Below are 19,245 nucleotides of genomic sequence, written 5' to 3' on the forward strand. Positions count from 1 at the left end.
TGACCTTGTAATTATTGAAAGAATACTACTCCAGTTTTGCCTTTCTTTGTGAACTACTTCACACAATATTTTAAGTCTCTGGAATAATTAAGAAAACTGCCACGATTTATCAAAAATATTGCAGATTCCTTGTTTTAAATATGCCTTGCCATATAGCACAAAAAAGTGCCATATTGTTGTTTTTGTCCTGCTCGTTTGTAAAAAAAAAAAAAAAAAACCGACTCACTCTTTCTGTACCAGAAACTGTTATAACAAGTTCAGACCTGTTTTGTAAAATGTATTTAAAAAAAAAAAAACCTTTGCAGAATAATGACGCCATTTAATGGGCAATAAATTACTCCGAACTTTAAACAAGAGTTGCTTTTTGTTTAGGCTACATGATCAGTTTGAGCTACATTATTTAAAGGAAAATCTCATTTATACTTAATACTACAAATATACTACTTGAGCAATACCAGAGTTGAATGTGTCCCTTACAGTACGCTGCTGTTCTGGAACCCAAGTTTTTAATTTACTTTGCAATAATAGCACCCACTATGTGTATATACATGTACCTTCTCCAAATATTTATGCAAATGTGCCCCAAAAAAATCACTGCAAGTCATTTAAACTGATTAATATTATTGCATTTATTCAATAAACACCCAGTTTGAATTATGCAGCTATCATCATGAAAATACAATTAAATACAAAACCTTAAAATAATTTTAACTGTTTGATCCACTAACAAAAGCAGCAAATAAGCTTTGGTAGCTTTTTTGTGAGTTATGCTTTAGAAAACCTTTAAGTATAGCTTTGACTGTGAGATGACATCGCTAAACTCCAGCTCATGTCCAAGCTACTTGTTAGGCCTATCGGGAACTATACTAGATTAGTTTGCCGCCTATTTGTCCAAGTATTTCATCTCTTTGGCAAGTTTTGGTTCTTCCCCACCTCCCTTGCTCATGGGGTTCCACAAGGTTATGTGCTGGAGTCAATACTGTTCCTCCTTTATCTGCTACCCCTTCAGCACTCTGAGGTCCTTTTAAGGAATCTCCTACCATCCTCATGTAAATGACACCCAACTGCACATCCTCTTTAAACCCCATGAGATGTCCAAGCTGCAGCTGTCACACATCTGCTCACTCCATTAAAATCTGGATGGCTGGTAACTTTCTACAGCTGAATGAAGACTGAGATCCTAATCTGTGCCCCAGACAAGCTGGTTCTCAGAGACTGTCAGCTTGTTTCTCACACCAAACCCTGTCTGGAATCCTGGTGACCTTTGACCCAGCTCTTACTTTGGACTACCATGTCAGTTCTCTAGATCGCTCTTCCTTCTTTCACCTCAGGGACATTGCTAAACTTAGCCCTAATCTGAATTTGTTATCCACAGATTCATTCAAAAACCCTTTGTTGCATTTTGACAAATTTTAATAAAACAGGACAAAACTTGTTTAAGACACAAAAACAGAACAGAGGAGTACTTGTGTTAGAATGTTTATTTAAAGTTATTCCCACTGCGCACCCCCTCCCTGTGTGAAAGCCTAATCTGAAAGGAGGAGGATACAGGCCACTATAACGCCACATCAGCACATTTGTTGACAAGGCTACTGGTTTTGACTCAACACCTTCCTCATGCACTGGTTTGACACTCTGTGCTGCGCTGTAGCAACACACCAGCATGATGAGGCCTGTTCAGAATCAATCCCAGGAGGAAGAAGGTCCACTAAGATAGGGCTGAGAGTTTTGACTCCAACCAATGTTTAAAAATGAAGGCAGTTTTACTAAATTTCCAGTTCCACAAAGAAGAAAATGGCAATTGTGAGGCAGAGAAATAATTTGGATAGCTTCTCTTTTTCCTCAATGTGGCTGCTGATCCACAAGACGTTGATTTGATGATGCCACTAAAAGAAAACCTGAGGCTCGAGACGAACCCAACGTTTGTCACAGTGAGGCCGTCGTCCTTCTCCAGTCAGTGACACCGCTCCTATCCTCTCCTTCCACACAACAACAGATGGACTAAAGGAAGATCAGAGTAGCACCAAATCACACCATTGATACAGACACCAAGTGCAAAGCAACTAATTATAATAGAAAGAAAATGGGCTGTTCCAGTTATTCCAGCATAACACTGGACCAAAACACCAGTGGCCATGTTTGTTACACGTATCAAGTGTTACCTGCGTAGCGGACTACAGATCTCCGAGGGGAATGATTTCTTCGTTGATAAAAAACTCAATGGTCTCCTCCTCCCAGTCGTCCACGTTGCTGTCAAGCTCATCAGTGTCCACTCCTGGAAGACCAAACCATCCAAATGTTAAAATGAAGCACAGAGGTCATCGAGGTCGAGCTTGTAAAAGCAGAGCCCCACCTCCTCTGAGCTCAAGGCGGAGGTTCTTCTGTTCTTGATAGTTCTGCAGCGCCGCCTCCCTGTAGTTACGGTACTCCTCCATCATGGCTCTGCGCTTGTCCACCAGCTCCTACGCTCACAAACACACATTTGTATGACTTCAGCAGTGAAGAAAATTAAGTGTCGGCAGACTCAAGCTTTCAAAGATGAAGGAGATAACATGAATGTACAGATCTGTACTTCAATGAAGAGTAAAATGTCAAAAAGGAGGAACAGGTCAAACCTTTGAAGCCTTGGACTGGCTCAGACGATCCTTCTGCTCAAAGATCTTTGAGTATTTCTTAAGATCCTTTTTGATCATCTGCAAGGGAAAACACAAGTTAATTAGGACTGTTCTAAAACAAGGAGGTTGAAATGTCATGTCAAGTATTTATGAGCCTCAGATCAGAAATAGAATCAGGAGCTGGAGTGCAGCTCTCATACGAGGTGTCAGAAAGTTTTTATCTGTCATCACCGGCTCCAGACACACATTTTACAGGCAAACTGGTACCTTAATCTGATCTATGCTGAGCAGAGTGGGAGGTCTGGGCCTCCAGAGCAGCTGACAGAACCGGTCCTTGTTGTTCTTCTGGAGGAGACGGCCCTGGAAGGTCCATAGCCAGTACGCGTTGTCCACCTAGACAAATGAGTCCAAAAGAAGGGATGAGTTTAAACAGAAGAGAAGAGCGAGTGAGTTTGTGGAAGCAGGACACACCTTGTGGCTCCACCAGGAGACGGAGGTAACGACGTATCGGCCGGTCGGGTCCCATTCTACGTCAGAGGCCATGTAGTGCTCTGCTATGTTCATCAAGGTGCAGTCAGAGGTATCCACGAAGGCTAGAGCGCCGTTCATACTGAACACAGAGGCAAAACAAAGACTTGGTACTGGGGCAGGTGCAAGAGGTGAAAGGTGAAAGAAAAGATACAAGCCTCAGAACAGCATTAGAATCAGGAGCAAAGCTCTCATATGAGGTGTCAGAAAATAAAGTTTATCATCAGCGGCTTTTGAGAGAAAACACACACACACACACACACACACACACACACACCCTACCTTCTGAGTCCAGCCAGCACCATAAACTGTCCCTGGGGGCTCCAGAAAATGCTGTTTGCCTGCTGTTTGTCAAACATTTCTGTAAAAATAATAAAAATTACAAGAGGGAGTAAAGACACTAAAAAAACGACTTTCGCTCATCTGCCCAACCAACTGACTTATGAGCTCGATCTTCCCGTTGTTTTTGACGTGATAGAAGGAAGCGTTGATTCTGGGAGACTCTCCGTGGAGAACAGCAAACTTGCTGCCGTTGGGCTCCCAGGCAAATGCGATGATGCTTTCTAAGAAGACAGGACACGAACGGATCGCATTAGATTACTTCTATAAAATAAAACGGTCAAAAATAGATGCAAAAATGCTTCTTTTTTTTGCTCTCACCCTTCATCTCCACGACATCTACAGGAACCTGCTTCTCTCTCATTCGGAAGATTTCAAAGTTGGTGACAACACCCTGGAACCGAACAGAGATGGGCCTTTTATCGTAAATCCAATAAGATATAAAGACAGTCTATCTCTGGCTGCATACCTGAGTTCCTTTGGGAGTCCTGTCCACTTTCACACACAGATAATCTCCATTTCGCTGCCAGTGCAGTTTGCAGTCAACTACATTGAAGAGATTACGAACTCTGATCTCTTGACGAGACGGCATCTGCATCAGGGTGACTCTAGCTGGGATGTCTTTGTCCTCTGGTACCCAGAACGCTATGATGTTGTCACCAGGAGACCATGAGAAGTCCCTGTGGAAAGACCAAACAAACTCGAGATTCACATCAATATAACAATAAAAGTGTAATAAGCAACAATTCATAACGAGATTAAAAACTCTTACTTGATGCCATTAATTTTGAGACTCTTCTTGTCCAACAGGCCCATTGACTGAAGGGAAAAAACACACCTTTAAAATTAGGGTTGGGCATCATTTGATTTTGAACGATTCTGATTCCAATTCCAATTCCTCGATTCAATTTCGGTTCCTATTGATTCCTGATTCGGATTCTTTCCAGACAGTCCATGTTTTCCATGAGCCAGCTAACCACAGGTCCTACTCGATGAAATAATCTTAACTTCAACATGAATTTTAACTCTATGAACAACAACACCTTCATTTAGACAAAAACATGTTTTGGAGAAAAAAGAAAAACACTTGCAGCACAACCAGTGTGTTTGTTTCTGACCACAACCAAAGTCTGGAGGAAGCCTCTGGGATGAGAGGCTGAATGTCTCCAACATATCCAGAAACGTCCAGCTGTTTTCAGCTAAAAATCTCAGGATGATCATGTCCAGGATGACTGAGAGCTACACCTCCATGCTGCTGCAGCATTCAGTCAGAACAGGAAGTGGAACTTAAATGTAGCTGCTGTCAGTAACAACCTAACAGATTTTAAACATAAAACTCAACAGAAATAGTTCAGAAAGGAAATTAAAATGTTCACAACATTGTGTGTGATTTATTATAGTTATTTATTGTGGCTGGTGTGGTCCACCACAGAGAAGCTGCTCTAGCATGACTTTAATTATTCTACAGGTTATTGTTCAGCCTTCTGACACACACACACACACACACAAACACGCGCATACACACACACGAGTGTTGGTGAGTGGCTGCGTCTGACTGCTGACGCTCCGTGTGTGTTTTTATTTCTGCAGTGAGACAAACTCACCTCACACCATCCAGAGTTTGTTCTTTAAAGCTTCTATTAAATCCACCGTGTTGACGTATTTTAACACGTTTCCTCTACGCTGCAGGAGGTAAAGTTTACGTTACGGAGTAAAAGTTCGGCAGAGGCGTTTGTTTATATTTGGCCGCTGCGTGCAGGGTGGGTGAGGGGAGGAGACTCGGTGCTGCACACAGACAGCTGGTGTGATCAGCTCTGAAAAGCGTTGATCACAGATTGCAGATCACGTTTATTTTTCACGGAGATCAGCCGCGGATTCCTCTTCCGGTCGGCATTCTAGGAATCAAAACTAGGAATCGAAATAAAAAACTTTGAACGATTCCGGGAAAAACTAACAGTTGAAACCGGTTCCAATCGATGCTCGATACCCAACCCTATTTAAAATCATAACTATTATAACTATATATATCATATTTCATTAAAAAAATGGTGCTTCTTAATTTACTTACTGGAGTTTCGTAGATGCTTAACGTGTCTGTGCTCATCCTAGCAAAGAACTTCCCATCATGGCTCCACCTGAGAGAAATCCTGTCCAGTTAAAACACACCCAAACATAAATCTGCATTTAAAATTAAAGAGAAAGAACAAAAGTAGTGTTCTGACTTAAATATGGGCCAGTGTGCCGAGCTCTCGCAGTGGAAGCCTCTCTTCTTCTGTCCAGTCAGAATGTCCCAGATGATGATAGCCTGTGGGTCCTCTTTGGTGTCCATCAGTGGACTGAAGGTGACAACATACCTGCAGGAACCAACAGCACGTTTTATAAAACTCAGTAAAATCAGTTTGGCTAATGCTACCTACAAAGCATGGTTTGTGTTTATCTTTAATGTTTTATTTCCAAGTCACTATAACTAACAAACAGGATCTGCTAAATCACTTTTTCATATTTTATTGATCATATTTTCTATTAAAAGTGTATGCTGATGTGATTCCCCGCCGGAAGAAACATTAACTGCAATAACATAAAAATAAAGATCACTTCTACAAGAAACTAGGCAGTTTTGGCTCGCTTTTAGCACCCCCTAGTGTTTGTAGAACCGAAAGCAAAACTTATCGTCTCGCTGTGCGTTCGTTCTTTTAACACCTTAATCCAACAGCTGAAATGTCTCCCCAGCTTTCATTAGAGTTTATAGGAGTGATCCATCACTAAATTAAACAAATAATCTGTGATCATTAGGGCTGGGCGATATGGACAAAAACTTATATCTCGATATTTTTTAGCTGAATTCCGATATACGATATATATCTCGATATTTTTCCTCCTGTAAAATATTTACAAGTTAACTCACTTCAAGCTGTCTTGACAAATTATAAACATAAATCAGTAGATTAAATGCATAAAAATGTACTGATTCTTGTCAAACTCTAACCTTAGTGCCTACTCTCTACCAGTCTGTGCTTTAGAAACACTGGTACAGCTGTCAGTTAACAAACACACACACACACACACACACACTTGAGAGCTGGAGGTGTATCAAATGTCCCACAGGCACTTTTTATTTATATATATTTATAATTAATGTACAATTAGTCATCTAGAGGTGGCCCATATCGTATATTTATTGCCCAGAGAAAAAAAATCTATCATGTTAAACTAGATGTATGATGATGTAATTGCATCTACTGGGTCACGCACAGTGGAGTTATTAGTTATGAGGGCAAACATGGCTGCAATCTAACAGTATTGACTCATATCAGCGATTATACTGTAGTGACTCAGTCTCTGGTTGCTCTTTTATGGGGAGGATTTGCATGCTATTGTCGCTGTAACCCACACCTTACAAACTCTGAACTTTTTCAACTGAATCGCTCGTAATGGAGTATTTACTAGCATAGCTAACCAGAGCGGAAAAAAATCAGAACAAAATTTCTCACCCGCTGAGCTCGCCTTCAAAATAAAACATTAACCCTATAGTTTACTATTCTACCCTTACAATATGTTTGAGGTGATTTGGCCACTCTGGCTACATGTAGATGTTTCCCGATTACACAGGGGAGGGAGGTGTTTGGCTCGTCTCCGCACGAGCAGGATGGATAAACAGAACTCCGTTGGCGTTGAACGTCCCCAAATAATTAAAAACCAGGACGCCAAATGCAAAGTTTAGAACAGCACATTTACCCAGAGGCTCTCAGATTGAGCAATCTTGTGAGAATAGCTGCTTAGAGACAGAGCGACATGTCCCTAGCATAGCGGCTAATCGCTAGCATAGCCGTTTGACCAGTTAAATCGATACAAAAATATTAAGTCATCTTATATCTTGTTTAATAATTATACAGATATTTAAAAAATATTGATGTATCGCCCAGCCCTAGTGTTCACGATCTAAAACATAAGGGAAAAGGTCCGGAACCAGACTGCAGCGCCAGTTATGTCAGCTCAACTTTTTTAAGTCCCAACAGAAGGAATGTTCTGGCGATAGGGTCTGGGTGGCCTTTCATTAAACCTGTAAAGGGTTATTTCAGCACACACTGGCTCAGGAAAATTATTTAAAAATATGAAGAAGCTGCAAAGTGTCCCACAGAAAGGAAAAAAAAAGTTTGGTGGAAAAAAAAAATTCTCATTACAAATATGATCAACTGAGATCAGACTTGGCAGGCTTTGTGCGGATTACCTCTCACACGGTGAGAAGTCGATGAGCGACACACCCTGATGGCTGAACCTCTGGATCTGTTTGAACTTTTCGCCGCCCCACAATGCAATACCCCGCTGATGGAAAGTAGCCAAGTAAGTGCCTTTAGGAGACCAGCGGACGTACGTCTCTGTCCAGCGCTGTATCCAAACACAAAATCGTTAGGTTTTCCTCACATCACATTAACCTGATTGCTGTTAATAATTACCACCTTACCGCTCTCTCCTCATTTATTATTGGCTCTTTAGCGTCATTTGAGAAAATGGCCGTCCTCTCTCCAGCTTCGTAGATCACACTATACTGATCACGACAGTCAGGATCCTCGATCCAGTGACGCATATTCCCCTGAACAGAGAACAAGAGCAAACTGAGGATGGAGCATAAGGACCTCACAAGAAAATAAAGAGTGGAACTCACAAAATCTTTGAAAGGCTGTTTCTCTGGAGCTTCCCACTCGTCACAAATGTTCATGTACCTAAATGTTTCAAAAAAGATGAAATGAACAACTTCAGTCAGGCTTGTGTTAGTTTAACAAATCTATTGGCCTATTCTGCAAACATACTTATCAAAGTCAGTGAAGAGGTTGACCCTGAACGTGTGCTGTTTGTCGAGTTTGTATCCATCTGCATTCTTCACAGCCTCGAGGGCCTGAGTGGGAGCGGCATACTCCAAAAATATGTACCTGCGCAGAAACACAAGTTAGGTTACACGTATTTGGATTTAAGTGTGGAGCCGTGGATAAACAACGCAAGAAAGAGACAGCTAGGTCGTACCCCTTGGTCATGCCATCAGCCTCTGGGTAAAACTCTGTGGTGATTTTGCCGAACTTGGAGAAGATCTTATGTATGACGTTTTTGAGTTTTTCCAAACGTTCTGGGCCCACCTGAGGAACATTGTCCACCACAACCACAGAGTCTATCCCATCCGCTTCCTGGGGCTTTTCCCGCAGGATGTCATCCAGGAGCTCTGCGGACAAAGAAAGATTAGTTAAGTATGTTCTATGAAACTGGCATTTTTACAGATGCAAACTGTCAAAGAATCGATGAGTATTTGATTAACTTATGTGATAAATTAAATATATATATATAATTTATACAGTCAATACTACCTCAAAACAATTAAGCTTAATTTATTCATTTAAAATTAATTATTCTTGAGAAAACGAATAATTGCCTTTCCATTGTTATTATTATTATTTTTTTTTACATGTTTTTACTTTACAATACCCCCATGTTGTGTTTCTGCAAAAGCCCAGACTAAGTTACACGTTTTGTGTAATTAGCAAATACCTGGCTTATAAACTAGGTGCAACTAGATCGCTCTTGGGAAACTTTCACAAGATTTTATTTTACTTTGGAATTTAAACATCTCATCATCTGAAACTTCTTATATTTTGACGACACATTGCTTTTACAAACTCAAGTTAATTACAATTAAATAAATAGCGTCAAAGTTTTGATTAAACAAGTGAAACTTGTGTTTAATGGAGTAAATTAACGATCACTGCTAGTAAATCTTTTACTAATTATAAAGCCGATCTTAAGTCTAAAACCCAAATAAAAGCTACTGTGGCGGGGGGCGGTTTTGTACTGCTACCAAAATTCGCTTAATGAATTTTAGGCACACCTATCTGAGCAGAAACCTTTAATTTTGCGTTTGACTGTGTAGGTAAAGTCAAGCTGCTCATTTGCAATCGCACACACTCTCCATTCAGCTACAGGAGGATTGTTCTCATGCATTCAGGTCCGTCCCTGCACGTTTTCAAATAGGCCACGCTGAGTAAGCTGTCTGGGGTCTAGGTGAGGCTAACGGGCGTAACGTGTAGCAGATAGCATCAGGGTGGGGGGCTGAGACAAAAAAATGTTGCACCACTATTTCGGTTAACGAAGCTATTATGGACTACTAAACATTTTTATCAAGTTCTGGTGGACCACCGCGTAATATTTCTACCATTTGGAGCATAACCGCTATCGGTCTCTTAGCTAATGGTTAGTTAGCACTAGGCCGGATAGCCGGCGTTTTTCCTGCTACCGCTAACCCTCGTCCTCGATGTCATCGTCGAAGTCCTCCGGATCGCTGAAGGAGGGCTCCTCCTCTTCATACTCAGGGTCGTCCACCATGGCCGCCGTGTCTTGCATCTAGCGTTAGAATAAGTCGTAATTCTCTCGACGAGGGATGAAAATCCCAAAAAATGAGAGGCTAACGAGGAGCGACCGGTGCGGCAGCATGTGCGAAAATGGACGAAGAGACGGAAACGCAGCACCGGAAGCTGCTCGCGAGCGCGTAGACGTGCCGCGGAGAAATGAGTTGTAAGGCACAAGGACCGGAAGCGCGCGGCGGTTTACATTGATGTAGCTCACCGAGTTGTTTAGAGATCAGTGAATTAGGCAGCCATATTTGTTCGACTCACTTCACGCTAAAACAGTGGAGCGACGCGCTGGCGGTGATGAATTTTTCCCGCGAGATGTGCTCAACGATCTAACTTTCATTTTGAGCGAAAAATAAAAACATTTTAATGTGTCATTAAGCAGTGCTCGTTTACAGTAATGCAGCGTTGAGCAGAAGGTCAGTGTAACGTTTATTAACACACGTTTAGTCAGTAGCATGGACCGAGAGTGTGTGACAGTCCTGCCGCGGGTGTGTGAGGTGCTAGCAGCCTCAGGAAGCTCTCTGCCCGATGATACCAGTCTGGAGAAACTCCTGGACTGGTTCACAGCGCTCACCAAGGATGGTCAGTAACAACCTGGAGGGCTTGTGCTCCAGTAGTCACTCAATGTATAAATTACTTTCTCCTACTGCTGATTATTCATTGGTTGGCTATTTATTTATTTATTTATTGTGAACTAATTTTAAATAAAGTAAAATGGAGATGTTTAATTTAAAACAGCCTAATGGATGCAAATAAGGCTGGAAGATAACTGGCAAGCACTCCTATTTGTTTTTCTATTAGATTATAGCGAGTTTCTCTATTAAAATTATATTCAGATAGTCCTAATTAATGTTATATGTCAATAATTAATGTCATAAATGACATTAAAAATACCTAAAGTAACATTCTCCCTTGTACAAAGGACACATGTCTAAGTCAGTTGAAATTGCATTTGGTGAAAGTCTGTAGATACGGAACTGGAGAATAGGTATTACCAAACAGATTCTCTTGAAACCTAACTGAATGTGTTGTTTTCAGATCTAGTTTTCCACAGCTAAGTGTCTAAGTGACACCTTTTTGTTTTGTAATGTCACCTGATGAAGGAGTCTCTCTGCTGGAGGCCTTCCCCTGTCTGCTTGATTTCATACCGACCGTAGTTAACAACAGCCCTGCCTCAGATGCCAGCATCCTCTCCTTCACGCTGAAACTCACCGGCCTAATCTCAGCTACTGAGAATGGCTTTAAAGTTCTTCAGGTAAGTCTCGTAACTCCTGTAATCACTATTCAATTCAATTCAAGTTTATTTATATAGCGCCAAATGACGACAAGAGTCGTCTCAAGGCACTTCACATAATAAACCTGGTCAGGTCAGTTCATTAAGCCAATCAGAAATAATTTTTCATACATAAGGAACCCAGCAAATTGCATCAAGTCACTGACTAGTGTTAGTGACTTTACAGCAATCCTCATACTAAGCAAGCATAAAGCGACAGTGGAGAGGAAAACTCCCTTTTAACAGGAAGAAACCTCCAGAGAATCCTGGCTCAGTATAAGCAGCCATCCTCCACGACTCACTGGGGATCGAGAAGACAGAGCAGGCACACACACACACACACACACACACACACACACACACACACACACACACACACACACACACACACACACACACACACACACACACACACACACACACACACACACACACACACACACACACACACACACACACACCAAGTAGTGTGTCTATAGTTATATTGTGATGTCTTAGTAAATATTCTATTTGGTGAAAGATAAACTTTATTGTATTTGTCCTAGTGGATCTATAATTAAACGGATAAACTAGTAGTAGCACATTCAATGTCAAGGAAAGCAAAAAGTTATTCTCAAACTAAAAGTTACTAAACGGTGTTAAGCTGCCTGTGATGGAGCCTCTCTGTTTTAGGAGCACTCTTTGTGTGACCTGGTGTTTGACCCTCAACGCTGGCAGGAGGCTGGGCTCTGGAAGGATCCTTGTATACGGATAGGTTGGATCCAAGGCTTAAGGACGATGCTGCAGCATTCAAAAGCTCTTGGCTTCTTTGTGCAAGCAGGTACTGATCACTCTCTGAGCAGATGTTTAAATTTCAGATAGAGATTTTTCTCTTTTTATTAAGTAATTTACATCTCCATGTTTTCCTTCTTCAGATTTGATTGAACCACTCCTACACCTTCACACAGACACAAGCCTATTTGTTGCTTCGGCTGCTAATCACATGCTCGCTCACATCTTGCTCTTCTGTCAGTCTGAAAACTCCCAAAACAACTCAAAACACCTGACTGTTCCCGTGGAAACCAAACAGAATTACAGCACTGTTACCGTGAAGCTTTGCGAGTATCTCAAGAAGTCACTAGTTCTCGACGGAACTTCAGCACTGTTTCAGAGTCATCAGGCTCTCAAAGTGCTCGCCCTGCTCCTGAGCCGGGCCGGGCCAGATCTGAGGGACCGACTGCTGCTGACGGTCTCAGACTCTCTGGAGGAACTGGTGACGACCAACTGCAGCCAGCTCACTCGGTCTCTGATGGATGTTGTTCAGGCTGCACACAGGTGTGCCTCTCTCTGCATGCTTAATGTGTGACTTCATGCACAATGCTTCAGCGTTTTCACCTCCTTCTGCTTGTCTCAGCAGCAGTAAAAGTGAGCATCATGCCTTGAACCAGCGTGTTGATCGCCTTTTGTCCATCATGTTGAACACGGGGAAACCTGCGGACCTCTCTTACACTGCAGCTGCTTTTCTCCGCAGCGGGCATGAGTAAGCTTCACACAGCACAGCTTGACCTTCTGCACTGAGCTGTTGGTTCACCAGTAGAAACCATTAGTGTTTAAAGGTGATAGTGACATGTATCGTTCTCCCCCAGTGACTGTGTCCATAAAGCTCAAGCTGCTAGAGTTCTGCTGCTTCCTCTTGACATCATTACTGGACTCAGTCTGTTGGGACAAAACAGCACAGGTAACCCTTACAGGTGTGTGCATTTTAAGACCGAAATATACTTCATGAATTCTTCCCAATTGTTACTGCAGCAGACAAGCTTCGCCTTCCAATGATGGAGTATCTCAAGAGTAAATCTTCCTGCATCTCCATGATTTGTGCCAGTCTAGCAAACACTCCACAGATCACACTCATGGTGAGTTGAAGGACCAGATAGTGAGGCCATCTAATTCTTAGAAAAGTCTCTTAGGTTTTTCTGTCTCTCCTCCTCAGGATCCCGACTGCCTCCCCTGTCCACCAGTTTTAATTGTATCTGCAGTTTTGTCATTATTGAGGCTCTGCAATGGAGACGGCTCCTCGTCCAGTGGCTGTGCTGAAGCTGGCAGGAACCTTATAGGCAGCGGAAAAGTTCAGAAATGTGCTCTTGATGTTCTGTCGGTCCTCAGCAACAGCTCAGGTACGACAACGGGACAATGTCCAAATGTTCAGGTCCAAACAAATCTTCTGTAACTTTAAACTGTTTCTGCTTCAAGCTGGTTACAAATTTTAAAGGGGACATATTTTGACTTTTTTCTTAAGTTGTATTAATACTTTGGTCAATACAAATCATGTTGAAGAAGTATAAAATCACTCACATAAAGCAGTTTCAGCAGTTCTTGACAGTTTCAGTACCTTCCAGAATGAGCAGTTTCAGGGCTCTGTCACTTTAAGAAAACAAGCTGGAGCTGGCCACGCCCCCCCCCCCCCCACTTTGGCTGCTATTGACCCTTTGCACGTGACATCACGTCTCTCACGAACAGCAGAGAAACTTTGTAGGCATGTTGAAACTCCTGTGAAGCTAGCCTAAACAAGCTAGTTTGTAGCCTTTCATCATCAACAGTTTGCTGCAAAGTTGGCTGCATTATCAAGACAAGGACGTAAACCCATATTGTCCCTCTTTAAAGGGATATTCCACTCAAAAGTGAAAATTTATAAGAACATCACGCAGTGGCTCTAAAGACACCTACTTCCATAACACATTATGTTTGTAATTCGAGAAAATGTACCAGCATTTAGCAGTGTCACGCCAACCCATGTCCTTGCGCCTATTGGCGAAAGCTTATAAATGAACTCTATCATTAAGTAGTCCCAAGTCTGAAATAACGCCTGGAATTCCTTTGTGTTCATTTTATTTCAACATGCAGTTAAGTTAAGTCATGGATGGCGACTAACTTCCTCTTCCTAAATGATTCTAAAACTGGTGTAATAATACCCGGCCCTGGTGAGAGAGCTGGAGCAGGTGATGAGATTGATCTTGATTCCATGACACAATGTCAGAAGAATGTGGTCACTAATTTAGGGGTGAAAATTGATGCACCCCTTTGATTTGATGCACAAATAAACATGGTTGTTCGAGCATGTTTTTTTAATCTGAGACGGCTGTCCAAGACAAAGCCTCTCCTGTCCAGAGTACATCTGGAAACAGCAGAACATGCTTTTATCATGCCCACATCGACTACTGTAATGCATTGTATGCTGGACTGAGTCAAGCTACTACTGCACGACTCCCGCTAGTCCAAAACTCCGCTGCGAGATTTGTGACTGGGACCAGAAGGAGAGACTACATCATGCCAGTGGTAGCTTCTAAGCACTGGCTACCGGGGCAAGATTTAAGATTCTCCTCTATGTGATCAGGGTGCTGCAGGGCAGTGCTCCCCCATATCTTGCTGAACTGTTGCAGCGGCGTGTCCCCACTCGGGCTCTTCGCTCTGCTGAGCAGGAGTGGCTGGAAGTCCCCCGCTCTAAACTCAGATCAAGGGGACCGGTGTCGGTGCAGGATCGGCTCGGGGTCCTTCGACTGCCAATGACGTCAAAGTAGTTGATTGGCTGAACATGAAGCTTACGGAAGTTACGTTATCACATCATGATTTTGATTGGTCAGAACAAATTTGTGGCCGTAGTCTTAGCGGTTGTAGTCCTGTAGTCCAAAAATCAACACTTTTTGGAGAAAATATGTTTGAATTTCTAAAGTAAATGTAAAATATAAGCAAATGATAAACGGTGACCCTCAAAAGCTCTTGATGTTGATGAAAGGGGGCAAAATAAAACATAAGAACTTTATTGAAAGACACCAAGCAACATTTTGAGTCAAAGAATGTATTTAGATAACAACTAAGGAATTATACAGATGAACTCCACGTTAATACAAACAGACGTGGCTTCACATATAAGAACTGTTTGTTTGTCAGTCCGATGTTGGTTTTATGCAGTTTCACATTCTTTACAAAACAAAGATAATATGGTGTTTTATCAACAAATTACAATTATAAAGAAAACATTTAGATGTTAACAAACAAGAATTTATTAACAAAACTGCTGATGTCTTTCCAAAACGTGTGTGTGAAAGCCGAGTAGAGTTGCAGTAATGTGACGTCATCGGCAGTCGAAGGACCCCGAGCCGATCCTGCACCCGAGCAGATCCTGCACCGACACCGGGTCTTCTCAGTAATGACCCCTACAGTCTGGAATGAGCTCCCTCTGGCAGTGAAGCAAGCTCCTTCTCTACAGGAGTTAGTCTCTCCTGAAATCTCTCTTTTATCTACTAGCTTTCCCCAGCATCGTTGACCCTGGCTTTCGTATTTTCACCTTTTGTACTGTATGGTTTTTAATTACTTTTACTTGTACTTTTCTATTTTTTTAATAATTTTTTCTCTCTTTTATCTACTATGTTGTTTTTATGTGCAGTTCAGCACCTTGGGCCTCTGATAAGGTGGTGGTAGGTGCTATATAAATAAATCTGATTGATTGATGATTATTTAGGCCGCTCAATACAATTTGTATCACTACTGAGTGATTTGAACAGACTTTTTTTCCTCACAATGATAGTTGGTCCCATTCGCTTACAGTGTTTTATGCTAAGCTAAAGAAGTACAGCTGGGTCAGGACAATAACTGGGCTGGTTGAAAATGTTTTTTTCCCACTTTTCTAACGCTGGAAAATATGTCAACAGACAAAATGTAACTTTTGGGTAGAGTATCCCTTTAAATTACTTTGATGAAGACCGAAGACGGGGATGAATAGCAGCGGCCAATCAAAGCGCTGACTAGCTGCTTGGACCCACTCTTCCCTGCTTCCATTAGACTGCCCCCCTGCAGCATGGTAGTCCATGTTTGTCCATGTGACCAATCAACCAAGATCAACTAGTTAGTGTCTGCTTATGATTTAAACTAACCTCTGAGCGATGTAAAATATTCACTGGATATATTTCTTATCCTAAAATAATCCTATGCATTTTTGATTGATTCTAGTATAATAAATAATTAACCTAAATTCAAACAAATGTTGTGCATTTTTCCATCTTATTGAGTAAACTGTCTTTAAAACAATGTGTATGAAATAGACCCTCCTGAGTTTGGGAGCAAAATAATTTAATCCGGCTCATTTAAAGTCATCCAGGGCGTGGTAATCCTGTTAAAACAACTAGACTTATTGCTTTGGGGGGGCATAAATGTAGATTTTTGTACAAAAGTGGCTCTGATTTTATCTTGTTTTTGTCTCAGGAGGGAAAGTCCTGCTGGCGGAGGTGTTCACACTTCTCATGCAGTATCTGAACAGTCCTGCTTCTGAGCCCACTGTAAGTTCTTGTGTGTGTTTGATCACCAAAATCCATGTCTTCCATTTTTTAGAGTAGATGATCAACTTCACCACTTTAAATCTGCTTTTAGATTCACGCTGGCTCCAAACGTTGAGCAGTACTGTTGCTGGATGTAGAGGATTTTCTGTACTTCCTTTGCATCAATTTAACTAATTTCTCAGTATGTAACTCTGTGTTTTTCTACTGTATGCTTTGTTTTTACCTTCCAGTACAACATAGGGGAGTATTTAAATGCAAAACAACAAAAAGATGACAAAAATACAGAATTTATCCAATGAATACAAAAGAAAACACGAAATGGGTATAATTTTTTATTTAAACACCATATTTTACAAATGATTCTGACATTTCATTAAATAGTGTGTCTTGTTTTATTGTTTTAATTGTAAATCTGATGCCTTTTGAACTGTTTGTGTACTTTGTTCATGTTAAAGGGCTTCATTGCCTTTGTAGAGCAGCCAGATTCCCCACACTTAAACCCAAAACACACACACACAACACAACACACGCACACACACACACACACACACACACACACACACACACACACACACACACACTTGGGAGAGGCTGGTGTTTTTTGCAGTTTTTGCACAAAAATGGTTGCCTCAGAAACTGATACAAGGTCAAATGAGATATAATTTCAAGAAGAAATAAAGAAATGTTGAAAGAAAGGTTGGTGGACATAAAAATGTCTGCTGTGACTAGAGTATTTATAACTGTGTGCGTGTGGACGGGTGTTTTTCAGGTCCTCCAGAAGTCGTACCGAACTCTGATGAAGTGGATTAGTGCGTGTGCGGATCTCTCCTCGATAACAGACCAGCTCAGAAAAGGTATGCCCCTCTTTGCTGCAGCTCTGAGTTCTGGATCCACATGTGGACAGAAGTGGCGTAACGCTCGTCCGTGTTAGATCTCATCCAGGTGGTGGGAAAGCGTGTGTGTGATGTGCGTTGGGAGGTGAGAGACTCGACCGTGGAGTTTCTGGGACACCTAGCAGGGCTGTGTGACACGTCTGAGGTTCTGCTGGGCGACCGCTGCTTTACCGTTTCTCTCCTCAAGGAGGCACTGCAGGATCCAGAGAGCTACGTGAGAGCCAGCTCCATCTCTGCTCTGGCCCAGACACTGGCACCCAGCTGGCAGCAGGGGGCAGCACCCACACAGGAGCAGGCAGGTGGAAATGGAACTGGTTGTTTTTATCAATAAATAAGATAAAGTGATTGTTCATCACCTTTTTTTTGTCCTTTCAGGTTGAACTTGTGAGTCGGCTGCATGAAATCCTCTCCCAGGACACGGAGGGATTCTCTAGGAGGGCTGTCCTTCAGTACTTTATCACCTGGTTCTCCTTGTGCCCCTCGCCCACCTCCTGCTCACTTCTCATGCAGTCCATGCATGCTGTCCTCTCACAAGGCAGTGCTGATCTAGACTGGGAGGTCAAAGTTCACACTCTGGAGCTGGCTGAGCTGCTGATGGACCGAGTCATCTCAGGTCTTCGTGGTTACTCAAATGAGCCAGGAGCTCATCCTCATCCCTACGCCGTGACGTCTAACAAAGTCTTCAAGCTTCAGTTGCACTCTGAGGCACACACATGGGACGGGGAGTCAGATTTAGTCGGTGTTTTGAGCACTTTGGTTGATCAGGGAGTCTTCTTGGTGCTGCTGGGTGGTCTCGTTGACTGTGACAGGCCTGTTGGACTGAAGGCCTGTCAGCTGCTCATGAGACTCAGAGACTCCGTCTGTCCTCTGTTACTAGGAGACCAAAGGGTCTCTGCACCAGACGAGCCCGGAGTGTCCTGTGAGCTGCCTGGATGTGGCTGGGCCCAGGAGGTCCGGAAAATACTGGGAATCGAGGATGCGGACCCTGCTCAGAAATCTGATGTTGTTGATCCTGGAGATGACCGTAAACCTGAGCAGGGAGGTGTGCGTGATGAAGGTTGCATGGTGCGTGTAAGTGTGTGTGAGGTGCTGAGGTCTCTGGGTTTAGACGCGAGGCTGAGTGTTCTGACGCAAAGCAGCGACCACGTACATAACTCCCCCATGTCTCTGCTGCAGGACATTCTCACTGCAGGCAGCAGAAACACCCAGCTGAACTCAGAACCAGGGCTAGAGGTCATAGTGGACTGTTACTGACACACACACACACACACACACACACACACACACACACACACACACACACATGGGTGGGAACAAGAGTCGTTCATACATGTTTTCTTCACCTGTGAGGACGTTTTAATGTTGTGGCTGATTTATTTTAGATCAGTCTTTAATCAAATTTAGTAAAAAGTGTCACTGATGAGTGGCTGAGTAGAATTAAAAGATTAATTATTACACAACATGAAAGTAGTTGAGTGCTCCAGGCTGTTTTTAGCAGAGAGCAGAGAAGGTTCTGGTCCGAGACCCGAGTTGACCCTTTTGATTTTGATTGAATTCAGTATAAAATTTGCATTTAGTCAGTTGAAGGTTTCATTTTATATATATGTATATATATTTTTTTCACCCTTCTGACATTTATTTTTTCTTTTGAAAAAAAAGATTTCCTCATCACCAATATGCCTCAAAAAGAAAATAAACCGGAAAACCACATTTAAAATGACATTTTCATTGAGAATTTACACGCAAACATGTACACTTCTGGAATAACCACCATCACTGTCACATGACCAAACTATCGCGCACCATCACCCCCCTCCCCTTCTGAAACTGATACACAAATGGCTACTAGGTGGAGGAAAATATTGTTTGCTAACACCGGCCCAGTTTTAGACC

The 19,245-nt window shown here is 42.3% G+C and overlaps 2 protein-coding genes and 2 non-coding genes across 6 annotated transcripts; 1 reads left to right on the plus strand and 3 right to left on the minus strand.

Moving 5' to 3' along the window:
• Positions 1-1,463: 1,463 nt before the first annotated feature.
• On the minus strand, positions 1,464-9,995 carry eif3ba (eukaryotic translation initiation factor 3, subunit Ba). Its single transcript, XM_015964453.3, has 19 exons — positions 9,767-9,995; positions 8,502-8,694; positions 8,291-8,410; positions 8,146-8,203; positions 7,945-8,073; positions 7,711-7,868; positions 5,705-5,836; positions 5,551-5,617; positions 4,255-4,301; positions 3,952-4,162; positions 3,804-3,876; positions 3,584-3,706; positions 3,426-3,504; positions 3,087-3,225; positions 2,883-3,008; positions 2,616-2,693; positions 2,354-2,462; positions 2,163-2,275; positions 1,464-2,001 (listed from the first exon to the last, which is right to left on the minus strand). Exons 1-18 carry the CDS (start codon positions 9,864-9,866, stop codon positions 2,175-2,177), a joined length of 2,043 nt encoding a protein of 680 aa, XP_015819939.1. The 5' UTR covers positions 9,867-9,995; the 3' UTR covers positions 1,464-2,001; positions 2,163-2,174.
• LOC129164510 (small nucleolar RNA SNORD60) lies at positions 2,767-2,851 on the minus strand. The gene has a single exon (XR_008564079.1). It is a non-coding gene; the product is annotated as a small nucleolar RNA SNORD60 (small nucleolar RNA).
• Positions 3,298-3,375, minus strand: LOC129164511 (small nucleolar RNA SNORD60). Its single transcript, XR_008564080.1, has one exon. It is a non-coding gene; the product is annotated as a small nucleolar RNA SNORD60 (small nucleolar RNA).
• Positions 9,996-10,196: 201 nt separating the features above from the next.
• brat1 (BRCA1-associated ATM activator 1) lies at positions 10,197-18,743 on the plus strand. 3 transcript variants are annotated; one of them, XM_015964415.3, is made up of 12 exons: positions 10,197-10,459; positions 10,981-11,132; positions 11,823-11,970; positions 12,065-12,464; positions 12,544-12,669; positions 12,776-12,867; positions 12,939-13,042; positions 13,120-13,303; positions 16,386-16,459; positions 17,229-17,313; positions 17,391-17,647; positions 17,728-18,743. In XM_015964415.3, exons 1-12 carry the CDS (start codon positions 10,333-10,335, stop codon positions 18,604-18,606), a joined length of 2,628 nt encoding a protein of 875 aa, XP_015819901.1. In that variant the 5' UTR covers positions 10,197-10,332; the 3' UTR covers positions 18,607-18,743. The 3 variants fall into 3 exon arrangements, with proteins under 3 accessions (XP_015819901.1, XP_015819918.1, XP_015819910.1); XM_015964432.3 differs by having other exon boundaries at positions 12,942-13,042; XM_015964424.3 differs by having other exon boundaries at positions 12,547-12,669.
• Positions 18,744-19,245: the final 502 nt, after the last annotated feature.

This window comes from Nothobranchius furzeri, chromosome 4, assembly GCF_043380555.1.
Source record: "Nothobranchius furzeri strain GRZ-AD chromosome 4, NfurGRZ-RIMD1, whole genome shotgun sequence".
In the NCBI taxonomy this organism is placed as follows: Eukaryota; Metazoa; Chordata; class Actinopteri; order Cyprinodontiformes; family Nothobranchiidae; genus Nothobranchius; species Nothobranchius furzeri.